This window comes from Centrocercus urophasianus, unplaced genomic scaffold, assembly GCF_019232065.1.
Source record: "Centrocercus urophasianus isolate 14NV4802_14NV808 unplaced genomic scaffold, USGS_Curo_1.0 seq_23, whole genome shotgun sequence".
Taxonomy (NCBI): Eukaryota; Metazoa; Chordata; class Aves; order Galliformes; family Phasianidae; genus Centrocercus; species Centrocercus urophasianus.
The window spans coordinates 9,429,425-9,443,981 of NW_024884789.1; the positions used below are offsets into that span (position 1 = coordinate 9,429,425).

The 14,557-nt window shown below is 38.7% G+C and overlaps 1 protein-coding gene across 1 annotated transcript in view; it reads right to left on the reverse strand.

The window, feature by feature from the left end:
• GALK2 (galactokinase 2) overlaps positions 1-14,557 on the reverse strand; it is a 49,079-nt gene that overhangs the window by 9,557 nt on the left and 24,965 nt on the right. The window contains exons 7-8 of the mRNA XM_042824426.1: positions 13,165-13,317; positions 8,032-8,242 (exon numbers count right to left, since the gene is read on the reverse strand). Coding sequence (XP_042680360.1) covers positions 8,032-8,242; positions 13,165-13,317 — 364 coding nt within the window. The remainder of the gene's footprint in view (positions 1-8,031; positions 8,243-13,164; positions 13,318-14,557) is intronic.

A 14,557-nucleotide genomic window follows, 5' to 3' on the forward strand; every position in this document is an offset into this window, starting at 1 on the left:
TTTCCCTTTCCCTTTCCCTTTCCCTTTCCCTTTCCCTTTCCCTTTCCTTTTTCACTGAGACTAATTGAAATGGCATTATCCATTCTTCCTGGTGCCTAGGTAAGGAAGCCCTCTCTAATTTCCACAGTGCAGTCTCACCTCGACTGCAGATAATACTGTGTTAATGGTATGCTGAAAGAAGCAGGTGCTTTCAGTTTGATTTTGAGGGTTTATTTTTGGTATATTACCAGTGTCCAGTGTCAGTGCTGCCTGTGTAGACATAAAAAGAGAGGCCCAAACAAGTCCCTCTTAGCACTGACCTAAGATCAAAGGCTGGTGCAAAGACTTTGGCTAACATTTTGTAATCATGCCATGAAAAATGGAGCAGTTCCTCTGGGATGGGTGGGAGGGAGCTCAAACCTGTGTGGCCATCGAGGCAGGGACCCCTGCCAAGCCTGGACAGTGGGGCGCAGTAAAGGGAATGTCTGTGGTTAAAAGCCCATCAAACTGCTGTGACTTAGAGGAGGGTTAGGCTGTTGTAGGTCATTATTTTTCCTCACTCAGTACCTTTCTGTTTATTTTAATACCATGGACTTGTAACTGCTATTGAAGAAGTATTACAGAAGCATGTATGACAACTGATGATAAAATTGCTTTACTTGAGCTTTTGGGGTTGTAAGTACTAGGTAAGTGAACGTAAGTCTTTACTTGGAACACCTGCTGTAGTATGTTTCATCACTGTAGCTCAAGCACCTCAGAGTATCCCTCAGTTTGGTTCTACATGTCAGTTCTCGTCCAGAACAAAGACCCTTTCCTGCTATTGGTTTCTGGTGCCTCTCACTGTTTAAGATGGCTGATGAAACACTCCAGCAGAGGAAAAAGGGCAAACAGAGACAAACAAGCCCTAGATTTGGAACTTGCCTTCTGACCTGGACACATGCAGTTCCTGTTGGGCTGTTCTGTGGAGACAGTCAAATTCCAGAACCACTTCAGTGATTACGGCAATCAACATTTGCAATTGTACACTCAAGTCTTCCTTGGTAGACTGAAAATAATATTCTGTCCAGTGTGAAGACTTTCATGTGTGCTCTCCAGATTGCATCCCTTACTAAAACTTAACAGTGTCTGTATAACATCTTTTTATCTTTCCAGAGTAAGTATAATTCACAACTGTAAATGCTGAAAATACAGTGCTGAGAGGGACATAAATAGTCTAAAATGATGGAGAAATATTGGACACAGGAGTTTTCTGCTACTGGTCATAATGCTTCTAGTGCTATGTATTTTGTAACTCAATACAGCCTGCTACTGAGAAACGCTCTGATGCTGCCTTTTGAGCAGGCCTCCAACTGCATTTCTCAGAATGAACAGAATGGAACAGAAACGACAAAATTGGGTGCCCCAGGAAACGTCTTGTTGTGAGTATCACGGGGGAAAGGTGTGTTCTCTTTTCCTGCTCAGAGGTGTGTTTCGCCCCACTGTGCTTTGTTACTGCTGGAGTTAACTCGCGCTGTGTTCTGTGGGGCATGCCTTGGTGTTTGCTCTGTTAGAGAAAGGCTGCTTGGCATTTTTTAAGGATGGTGTCTCTTTAAATATGCTTTTCTTATAAGCCATTGTTTTAGAGTAAGGAGATTTCTAAATGTGCATTCATTTAGGGAATATCTAAAGTTGCGTGAGAGATTGCCATAGCTCACACTCTCTTGTAAATCACCATTGAACAGTAGTAACCCAAAGAATGAACTGAAAACGTGTCTGTTTTCAATTGTAAGGCAAGAGACTTGCCAAAAGCTGTGATTGATTCAGAGACCACCCTTTGGTAGAGCAATGTTCTACTGGCCAGATTACCTTTAAAATCTCTGTGGCTGTGTTGTGCTGGTCATGTTACGAATTGGAGCTGCAGTGGGCACCGTGTGCTGGCGGTGTGCCGCAGGTCTGAGCTGTGTCCTGGGCGAGGGGGAGACTCAGTGGGTGTAGGGGAGAAGTTGCTGCCTCGACACTGGCTTTCTCTCAGTGCGAGCGCAATCCTGGCAAGCAGTTCTCAAATGAGAAAGAGTGGCTGTGTGCTATTTTCAGACTTGTCCTTTGTGGAGATTTACAGAATTAGTATTGGGTAAAGTCTGCTATCGTTATGTTAGCTGATGGTTGTTTGCAGACAGCGTTTTATTTCAGAAAACAATGTTTGTGTTTGGAACAGGTTTAGTATAGTTTGCTTTTCTCTCTGGCAGAATACTTGCTGTTCAGGTAGAATTTTCTTCAGGACAGCAAACACCTCTGTTCTCTGCAAGTCCTATTCTAAAGCAATGAAACAATTCGCATACTTTCAGCTATCAACACCAAATGCTTCTGGTAATAGAGAAACTCTGGATCTCTTCTGTTTGGATGGGCAGTCCAACAAACCATCTCCATATAATAAAAGATAGCACAATACACATTATTTCCAGAAATTACATCTATATTTGAATCTTCTTGCTTGCATCACTGCCTGTACGTCAGACCCACCTAAGCGAATTGATAGGCCATGCCAAGGAGCTGTGGAACCCATGATTTTAGAAGGGTGCGGGAGCTGATCAGAATCTGTGTGCTTCATGGGAAAAGTACCATATCTTTTACAATTAAAATAAATCTCCTAAGTCACATTTTGTCACGATTAAAAGAAAACTTAAGTATGCAAAAATGATTAGTTTATATCTGAGCTAGGCCTGCAGGGCCTATGCAGAAGAGAAACTGAAGCCCTAGAAGTAAAGCATGCAGTGTTACGCAGGACTGGCTTATAAGATCTTGTCCTCTTGGGCTCAAAGGACAGCAAAAAAGCAGGGTTTAGGGAACCAGTGCCAGATTCTCTTAAAAGCATTTGGGTCCTTAAATCTATTATTGTTTATGGAAATCAGGTACTTAACCTAACTAAAAATATACATATATTTTCCTAATACAGAAAAGTATAATGTCCTGGTTTCTCCACTTAATTTCCAAATGAGGGGTGCAGACATCCTCAGCTCGCTCTCCTAACAGTGGAAGGGCAGCCTGCAGAAATGTTTGTCCCACCTGAGGCCTGACTTGCCCTCTGATACCCATTTCTCCAGTGAATGGAGAGGAATGTAAAATCCCTGCTGCAGTGACATTATGCCATGCTGGCATGAGAGCAGTTGTCCAGCACATGTCTAGAGTAATGCTTCTCCCATAAAAGGATCTCTGCAGTATTCAGTTCTGATGTTTTATTTGTTTAAAATGATGTAGCACCATTTGCACTGATGGAGATTTGTATCTGCTAGGGATCCAGCCTCTGACTAGAAACATGCTGTCAAAAGCTGTTTGTTGAAAATCACCATGTATTTTCTCTCTGCTGCTTTCTGTGTCGCTCACTGCCATGCAACAGAGAGCTGTTTGATTTTAGACCTAGGCATGCTGGCATGATCAGAATCTTGGGGTCCTTTTTGTCTCTTTCAGAAGAGACAATATAGAGATGGATTTATTTTGTACGATATCAGCTGCACACCTAAAAAACATTTCTTGTGGACTGAAGTGAAGGTGAGCTATGTTGTTTATGGATTGGAACACATGTAGCTCAGAGAACATAAACACAAGAAGTCAAAATAAGTCCAATTGTAAAGTTTTTAGCACATTTCACCTGCAGTCACTGTCACTAACCCACCTTCAGGTCATTGCTCCACTAATTGCATTTCTACAAAAAAAAGCAGACATGATCCTCAAGGAATCTCATCCACTGTTAACTGCTTTGTGTTACCACTCCACTTCTGTTTTTTAGAATGTCAGAGCTCTTGCTGACCCTCTGTGTACTCCGTGCACCTCCGCTTGCTCCTCTACAGAGGACCTATGAGCAGCTAGATGCAGTTCCCTTACAGCCACTAAATGCCCTTGAAGGAAGCAGTGACATTTTCCAGTGCAATAATGTTTCACACTGCAGGGAGAACCTTGACATTTGTTAAGAGACAACTGACTAATGTTAATGGAAGTTTGTCCAAAATCCATGTACAGTCTCTTAAACAAAAATCCTGGGCTATTTGTCCCAAGCAAATGTTAGTTAAATGTAAGAGAAAACTTTACTGTGCATGCGCAACTGTACGGTCATATTTTTTGTTTTAACTTAATGAAAACTGTGTAAACCTGTACTCTCCACTTAAATGGATTTTTTTTTCTTTATAATTAAACACTGTGGCTTCCCAGCAACTCACATTATTTGCTGTAACTTCAACTTCAGCAGATTCCTTTCTTTAGGGGCTTCCTGTACAATTCTGTCTGACCTTTAGCAAAAGACCAGCCTCTTCAGGCTGTGTACTTTTTTCTAGCTGCTTTGGCAGCTTCTTACGATCTGCTTCACTGTAGATTAATGAGCTACACATGGCTGATGGAACTGTTAGAAATTTACAACGGGAAAAATTCACCAATACAAAATCTTGTAGGGGACAGTTTCTACCAGCGTTACTCACATGGAATAGTACCTTTCTCTGTTAGGCATCCTGCTGATTGAACATGAAGAGGGTGGACGTTTCTGGCTCATAATGTACATAAGAAAATGCTGCCAGATGGCTTTAATTTGAGCCAGATTGTGAACCCCCTCCTCAAAGTGGGGAACAGTTATTCTGCTGGGACTGCTCAAATAACTGTTTGTAATCTGGCTCTCTGAAAATAAACCAAAGGACCAGTCATTGCTGGATTCAGTGACCCATTTAGCAGACACCTGCTCTAAGAGAACAGTAACTACCAGCTAAAAGTAATTCTCCAGGGAAATGCGAGCCTTAGCAAAACTGTTGCAATTAACCTAGACCATTCATGCCTATGCCTAACCTATGGCCCACCCAAAATGTCTGCTTCTACCTGTATGGGATCTGCCAGGAGCGGCCCATTGCTTGGGGGCTCATCCCAAGCAATCCGTGTCTTTCTGGAAGGAGAATGGTATGTGCTCAATTTCCTCCATGACGTGGATCAGGATGAAGCTGTCACCCCAACCCCCAAGCTGGGAAGCACTCTGAGGTCACCAACGCGGAGATAAATTCTGCTCTTGTAAGACAAGGGCACTCCACTGATGCGCACGGCAGAGCTTTACATATTGCTGAGCAGCACATCTGTGTCCACCTTCACATGAAGTCGTGTGTTATTTTCTGCACAAAGAGAGTAAAAATTGTTCTTGCACTGAGATCACCATTAATACAGATGACTTGGCAGTGGGAATGAAATGCTATTCAAACACCACTCGTTGCAACTACGCTAAGGTTTAAGATTCATTGTCTTCCCAGGGGACAAACAAGAGGGCAGTTACACAGCCAAATCTTGATGGTAAACAGATACCTGTTATTCTGATGATGATTTCATTCCCAGATCTAAATATCAAAATTAGATTATAATTTTATATGTGAAAAGGAAAAAAATGTTTTAAAAATAACTGATCTAAGAAGGAAAAAACATCTTATAGTTAAAGGAATACATTATTTTACAAGCAAGTATCCTTTTGTGGTGAGGCTTATAAATACTTCACGTCCCACAGTAACCACACACTAAATGTTCTGTGAAGCCTTCAACTCCAAGACAAAATTATGGTATAGCGTATCTTCAAATGTAAGAAATATTATTTGTTCTAGAGATGTTCAGAAGCCGCAAGTGCAATCCATATGTAAACATTTGGAAGGGGGATTTAAACTCAGGATTGTGAGTTGGCCAAGGAACAGTTGCATGAGGCTTTATAGAGACTATGCAGCACCTGTACCTCTCCAAACCTGGGGAACAAGCGAGCTGCACGGTGAGACCCTGCAGGAGTCCTTGAGTACCTTCCTATAAAAGAGATTAGAAGTTGTTGTGTATCCAGCCACAGCTTGAGACTTGCCCAAAGCCTGCCCATATAGTTTTTCTTTGGGATCTGGAGTTCTTCTTTGGTCAGCCTAACATACGTACGGAAGTTTGGGCAAGCACACAGTGTCATCACTGGATTAGCAGATGAAGGAAAGCTGACTTCAGGCGAAAGTAACAGATGTAGCACTTTCATATCCTTAAACATGAGATACAGGGTCTGCACAAAACATTAACTCTGGACTTTGAATAATACAAACAAATTAACTCAGTCACAGAGAAAACTCAGAATCCAGTAAATGATTTACCTGGTGTTTCTTATGCAGGTATTTTACATTTAACATTGAAATCCTGTAACAGGAAAGCTAAGGCAACCTTTACAAAGGAAGAAAGGTACCTTTAACTGCTAGGGCTCTTTGTTCACATTGAGCAAAAGTTCAATGATATTTAGAAATACTCTGCAGAAATGAGATACTGTACTGGTAGGTTTTCTCACATGAAGAAGCGAGGCTTTGTTATTAAAGAACAGTCGGAAAGTAGGGGGGAGATAAGAAAAATATTTTTGTCAAACACCCTCTGGTTTTCCAAAGCCAACATAAAATGCAATTTGTCCAGTGTGTTAACAAAACACACAACAGTGGATTTAGATTATTTCTTTGTCTGTCTCGTTTCTTTTTTGTGTATAGTTTTACAGAAATCTCTTATTCAATTTTATATTGTACATGCAAAGAGACTTGCAGCATAACCCATTGTAATTGGCCTTATCAAATGAAATCATGGTCATACAAGTTTAAGAGATTCCATTCAGCAAACATCTGCAAACACTATTCAGAGCCCCAGTATAACATTTCCTTCAGTTTCTTCTGTAGCTTTTGTGTTTCAACTTTTTATCCAGACCTTTTTTTCTGAAGGGGTGTGGAAAAACACAATCTGTAAAAAACAATTCAGTTCAACAGAACTGTAGAACTGTGTTTTGTAAACCAGGTGTAGGGATTACAAACCTCTTTGTGAGTTTTGTACACCTTCATGAAGGGCAGAGTTAGGGCACAGCACAACAAGCTCAGAACTCTGTAGTTTCCCATGAAAACGTTGCTGAGTGCACACACAGATCAGTCTGTTCTTGTATGTACAGCACAGAGTTAACAGAGCTCTTCCTATGAAGGTAATGAGCTGGGTTAAGACACCATATTCCATGCCGTACCCCTCTGGCAGTGTAATTAGACACTAAGATAATTTTATGCTCTCTGATATCACTGGCTTGCAAAAAAGGTTATAGGTTCAGGACCTGGTTCCTGGTCAATGTATAACATTTACAGTTGTTCCAGATGTGCATATTTTTTAAATATATGCATCAGTATGTATATATATGTTACTGATATACATGCAAACAAATATATACCTCCCTTAAACCAGTCTTGGCAAGGATATGATTTGGCTGTGGAAAACAGTAGAGGCATTAAAGCCACAGAGTGAAAACAAAAAAGTCTGGGTTATTTAAAATTCATAAAGCAAGAACCTAATCTAAATTGGAAATGACTATGAATGCAAATTAACGATTTCATAAATGCTCTATTATTAGGTACTATTAGCAACCCTACTATATACATCTAAGACAGTTCTTTCTTTTAGAAGTCATTAGTGCCAATAATCAAAACTATATATAATAATATATAATTATATGCAAGAATATTTGGGAATATTTTTTAAATATTTTTAAAAATATTTTTAAAAATATTACTTTACATAGTAAATTGTTTACCTGCACCAACATTTTTATATCTAGATCTGGATAGGTAGATATGTATATACAGAAACAGGAGCTTCTTTCTCAGGAAAGAGTGACCTAGAAGACTTGCATCCTCATGTAGGGTTTATGAATTGATAATGTATTTGTCCGTTCAAAAATAGAAACAAGTCTCTACCTATGCTAGCCCTGAACACCAGTTCAGAGAGAGCAAACAGGACTTATTTGATTGATGCCGTAACCAGCCAAAATGTCTGGTTTTGTTAGAGATTTGGCTTAAAAAGGAAGCCTAACTTAAGACTTTTCAATCTATCTAGAGGTGACTCTAAACTAGTACAGACTAATCTAAAATCTAATCTGCTACTTCTTGCATTGTGTACCCATTCTACTATTTAGATTCTCACGATTCTGGAGTATTCTGGCGAGACTTGCAACCACTTATTAATAAAGAGCAATTTTAGATAACACAAACACTGTAAAGCAAAGAACAGTATTTCATATATGCTTACCATTCTGCGTGTTTTGACTCAGGATCTGAGAGCGGAGCTCCTCCAGGCTAATTCCCAGGCATTTACAAATTTCCTCTGTGCTGTACGGCTCCGGATGCAATACCTCCTCGACAATGGTCAGCATTTCCTCCAGGCTAACTCCTAGGCTGGCCTGCACATCTTGGAGTCTCAGCATTTTTTTCCAGTCCAAACTTTTTGACTTTGAGAGAAGCTGAAATTTAAAAAATAAAACATGTTGTGCTTCCCAGGTTAAAACTAACACTAAATTGTCCATCAGCAGCTTTAAGACCCGAGTGCTCTTTCAACTTATTAACTGGGAATTATCCATAGCCACTTTCTATCCTTGCACAGTAGATATTTATTTATGAAAGGTCTGTGAGTGAGACATTGTATGATATCAAATCAGTGATTCCTCCTTTTCTATGGATGTCATTACTTCAAACAATTTTTAAAATTTCAAAGCCACATTCAGACTATTGCTTGTACAAATGCTACAGTATTGTAACACTGCAGGTCCCCAAGGAGTCTGTTTCTACACTGTTATAATTTGTTCTAGCATTGAAGACTAAGATGCTCCTATAGTTGAACTCAAGGAAGACACTACAAACTGTTCTCATAATAGCCCTAAAAATATAAAAGATATATTTGCAGTAGAGAATTAACAATAGCCTTTCCCATACTGCAGTGTTCAACGTAAACTTAAATAAGTCCATTTTTTAAACATAAAAGTGAAAGTTTTGAGCCCTATAAGAAGGTTATGATGTGTTAGTTAGAATCTGTTCCATTCCTATACGATTTCCATTGCGCTAACTAGTATACCTAGTGCTATATGTGCTAATTACACTACTAAGTGTACCTAGCCATAGGTACACTTGTTTTTTCCACTCCAGACAAGTAGGTCATGCGTAATGTATCTTTCTGACTTCTTGGCAGTTGAAGGCAGTTACTTTAATGCACCAGAATCCTAAAAGGAAATACGTCAAAGAGGTTTTTCTCTAGAAAGTTGCAGCATGCGATGATGTTCCCCTGTGTCTAATGAAAAAACTTGAGCAAAACAACTCGTCTCGTATTTTCATGAGGTGGAACATTCTTAACATTATTAATGATAGAAACACGTTCAGTGGTCGCTGTGGGAGCCCAACACCCTCGTTTTAACAGATCAGTACTGAGATAGATTAGCAGAAAAGTGCCAATATCATTTGACTGCATTCACTGCCTCTAATCCTTCATCATTTTAATTGAAATTTAGGCTTCTATGTGTACCAGATCAGGCTGAATGTTTGCAGAGAGTTTAAAGCATTGCAGCAAAATCAGAGAATGGAATCCTTTTCCCACTCAAATCCATGTTGAAACTTCTCATCAACAGAGCCCAAACTTCACCCAGTGTGTCTTGTTATTCATTTCAATAAACAGTGGGTTTGAGTAAGATTGGTTTGAAATCATTTAGGTCTCAGTCCAGCAAAGCAATTTAGCACATGTGTAACTTCCTGTATTCACATACATGCCTGAAAAGTATCTACATTGCTTTGTCTGAAGTTGGAACACGAGATTGTTGTTTAAGCAAATCTATTGCCGAGCTTTCTGCTGTAGATTCTCACCCTCTGCTCTCCTCCAGCAGTACCGTTGCAGGAACTTTTCCAGTTTTGCTTTATTATGGTACGTAAAAGTTAACTACTTTTGGTGCCATCTAGTGACTTGCTAAGATTTATGTGAAACTTAATAGGGCAGGACAAAATCCAATCAAAATCCTAATCATCTGACTTTGACGCCATTTAAAGCAGTTTTGTGTTCAGTGGTAGTGAAAGAAGCAGCAGCAGTGTGTAGTGACTAATGCAGAAATCAAGGTGAGACAATTTTCTTGTGAGAGACTGATTTAGTTATTTCTGGCCTATTTTTTTTATAGAGCTTCTAGAACTCTATAGCCTCAACTTAACGGTATGTTACCTTACTTATGGCTCAGTTACAATAACAATTATTGCTTCAGTTATTTTATCTAAATATTCGTTACCTCCTGTGTTGGTGTGTGTTTATGATATGAATTTAAAAACTTCTTCCCTAATAATTGTAATCCTAATGTTCAGCAGCCCCTGGACTTTATTATCAGAAGTTATACAGAAATAAGAATTTAGAAAAAAATAATATAATGTTCTACAAGGCAACAAAAACGTTTCTACTTGTAAAATACATAATCCAGTTAGAGTATTTGTCACAGGTTTTGTAGCATCTACTGTCATTTCTATTCTTCAGTGGAGATGCTGCAGTTCAGAAAAGCTAACTGCACTGAGTTTTACAGGTAAAATGTTCCAGATGGAAATTGACCCCTTCAGCTCTGTGAGCAGGCCTTGCTGGGAAAAGTTTCATGTTGCTTATAACGAAGTTTCAACTATAACAGCATTGGAAAAAACGTTATGAGCAAATAAATGTTTTTGTTTTGTTTTTAACAAATATCTGTCTGCAGCAGCTCAAATTGTAATGGATGCAGAACAGAGATGGGAACAATCCCATCTATTTTATGTACAAAAGTAAACCCAGTACTGATCCCAGAATTGGATATTTTCTTGCTGATCTCTGACTAGATGAATTAAAGATGTGGACAGCATCCAGCTGGCTCTTAACTGTCAGGATATAGCATCTGTAGTCATCATTGTCTTTTATTGTTCAACACAGGCACACTGGAGCACTGTACTAAGAGAATGATGGGACAAATATAAATAAAAGAAAGCCTGACTAGAGTAAGTATAGGAATGCTTCGCCCTTCTATAGCAACATCCCTTTCTTATACTTTACATTTCTGTAATACCACCTGAGTGTTTTTCCACATTTAGCAAACATCAGCTCAGTAAGTACATGGCATCCCAGTTGCAGAAATTCTTGGCTCCACTCTAGCTGAAACTGAAGTGAACCACACACTGTAAAGTATGGGGATTGCAGAGCATGCATTAATGCTCAGTCATCCTGCAGTGTGCACTGCACAAGTGCTCTGATACATAAAGCACAATTAATTTCCTGTAGAATTGAGTGTTCTGAGGAACATAATTGACTTTAAACATACTGTTTAATGGTGCACAGGAAAGCGATGAGAGACAAAAGCAAAGACAGAAAAAGAAGAAGCTCCCCAGAACAAATGAAGCAAGCAAATGAATGACTACCTAGAAGGGAAGGGGGCAGAACCTGAGAAGGACAGGTTAGGATGCTCAGGAGCTTACTGTAAGACAGATTGATATCAAAATATTCTGCACCAATGCCAGTTGAAATACATGGTGTTGGCATCTTTACTTACAGAGAGCTTTCTGCAAACAAGCAATATTAGAATGACCTAAAGTGGAAGAAGAAAAAAAAAAAGCCCATCCTAGAAAAACCCAATGAGAATTTCTTGTAAAGCAAAAGACTTGTGAAGTCCAGAATGTTATTTCATATTTCCATTAGCTTAATGGTGCATAAATGACTTCCCTGCTTTCACTTACATGCCTGCCCTCCTTCACCCCACTGTGACCTCTTCCTAAAGACAGTCTTTTCCTGACTCAAAATATTTTTGTAGTGTGTGCAACTTTCCATCTGGGTAGCATATGTTTTAAAATAGACAGGTGTATGTTGTTAGTCTACTTAAAGTCATGGATCTGCTAAAGGTACCCATTTAAAGACTGCATCATAGCTAACAGTAGTGTAAAAAAATTAAAATTGTTCATTGCCATCATTTTAATAAAGAGGCTCAATAATTTAAAGCAATTTAGAAAACTGTGATTCCATTTGCAAAAAAAGGCATACAGAACAATACCTTAAAAGGTCTTCCAAGGCATTTACAGTTACAGTTTGCCTTTCAAAACATACCATCTCCAAAGGCTCCTTGTGCCTTATGCATAATAATTTCCAAAATAAACTCTTCCTAAAAGATGTAGTCAATCAATTATCCTGAATTTGATGTTTATCAGTTATGCAAGATCTAGCACATGGTGAGGTCTTTACCTTCATTTTTCTAAAGGCATAGGAGTCTTTTTATTAACTTCATTGACAACTTAAAATGTGCTCATTGGTGCTATTATTTTTACCATATCTAATATACACCTAAAGTGTAGCTGTTTTTCATACTTGAGTTGAAATCCTATTTTAAAAGCCACCTGTTTTACTTCCCTCCTGTAAAAATATCCCAACTATCATATTTTACATTACATTTTGTCAGTATCTTTTAAGCTATTCAGCAGGTTTTTTTTCATTATTTAACATTAACTATGGCATTTTCTTTCACAGAACCATTCTGCCAACAGGTGCTTAAAGTACCTGTTTGTTTAGATTGAGTGCAAGAGTCTAACCTGTATTTTGGCCAACCGGTTTGTGACAAGGAGTTCCACACTGTACTTTTTAAAACTTTCATCTACGCTATGTGACCCAAATTTGTTTCTTTAACACAGCACTCCATGTGGGCTATTACTGCAGTGAATCTTTATGCTTAGTCCTCATTTAACTTAATAAAAAATCCACTGTATTTTTATAACAGACTCGAATCAAACCCTACATCCTCATATTCCCAAATGTATGATCTACAGAATCCACAATTAAAGCAGAACTTAGGTTTGTCATGCTCAGATTCCATATATTTTAGAGATAATTGCCAACTGTAAACAGGCAGTTTAACTTAAATTCTGGGTTTTACACTAACATGCATGCTGCTATTCAGCATTTCCAGTATTACTTCCAGGCCTCCAACTAGTAGCTTTGATGTCTTCTAAATCCTCGAAAATACACATCTATTGCCATATATACATGTAAACGTGACCACACTGGTTGCTTTCCATTATTTGTCATTATTCAGCTTTAATTTGAAACAGTCTATCTCATTAACTCAGAGCATTTTTTGCTGAAAAATAGGCATATTTCCTCCATTCAAATATAACACAAAATAAATTAAATGGAATTAAAATCACATAATCTTCTATATAAGGGCATAGTCCTTGCACTTCCATTAAACTCGGCAGGAATTGTTTCTGCAGAGATGGAAGTGTCTGGTGCTGGAAAGAAAAATGCTCCTTAACATAGCATCTAGCCAGGTGTTAAGTAAAGATATGATTGGTCAGAAGTGGAGAAAGGCACATATTTAGATGAAGGTTTCATTAGAGTTTGACATAAGCCATACGTTACCTTTGTAGCCAGACGACACTCCATTACCCTAATATTGTAATGAGAAGTTGCTGCTTTATTCATTTCAACACAACTGTTAGCAATAACAAACGCTGCTCCGCTTGGAAGTCTAACATCAGTTGCCCTCAGAGGACTGAACTCTATCAACTTGGCCTATCGAAAGAAAAATGACTGGTTAGTTTTAATTTACTACTAGCTAGCAGTGCACTTAGTTCTATAAATCAAATACAAATTTGCATGTTTTTTCTCTTGGAAATCCAGGGACACTTAATGAAGGAAACTGACATGAAACAGCAAGAAAAGAGATCTAACCTCATTGGCTGAGTTGCACATACATTTCAACCCCTTCCCTTGTAGTTGGATTTTAGAATGTTTCCCTTAAGTCTTTGGGTTTCTTCAGCATTTCACAGAACCCCACCCAACCTATTTTTCTTGCCTGTTTAAGACAACAGTTTTCCTTTGATCTACAGAAAAGTACCAGACCTGGCTGAAGCTAATGTGTGTGCTACTAGAATCAAGCAGCTTCACATTCCCTTCCCTCCACCAATATCTGTCTCCCCCTTATTTTTCTATTTTTCCACTATGTCAAGAAGATTTAATTCACTGAGGTACAGCATATTACCAAAATCGTAGGGTTGGCTGCAGATGGTGATCGTGTTACATACCAACAATCAGAGAAATGAAATAAAACTATATAAAAAGTAGTTACTATCTTCTTTCTTCTAATATAAGAGACTGTCTTGCCTCACAGATGCTTTACATAGGCCATGCAAGATGTTCCCAACATTTTGTGACCTTTTCATGGAATAAGCTAGGCATCCATTAATTAAATAATTCAGGATGTAATGTAATCAAGAGATTAAATTCACATCTGGTTTCTCATTAGGACAAGTTGTAAATCATGTGCCCTGCTTTCGCTACTTAGTATAGACTGTAACTCTGCAAGCAAGGATGCCTTTACTGGTTTTGGCATTTTTCACCCCCAGAGAGTTCCTTGAGCAGCTAGAGTGCTGAATAAACAATGACAAATCTGCTTGTACATTATGTACAGCATGTGTGTTACTCCCTGCCATTGAGATTCTGGACCACGTCACAAAATTACTATCAAGACAGACAAGCTTGCTTGCATTTCAGTATACCCTCTAAGAGCTACAACGTTCAGAATGTACCTCTGAGCTGGTCCAGTCTCCTGTTTTTGACAGCAGCCTTGAATTGACATTTAGAAGGAATATGAAAATAAGACATACATAAAGCAACCTTTTTTTTCTTTTTCTTCTTTTTTCCGATGTATTTTTCCAGCTTCCCATAAGGAAAGGTTATGGCAGTTCTACTGGAAGATTCATCACATTTTGTTTAATAGAAACACGTAGGCCAATGTTTTATTAGCACCCAA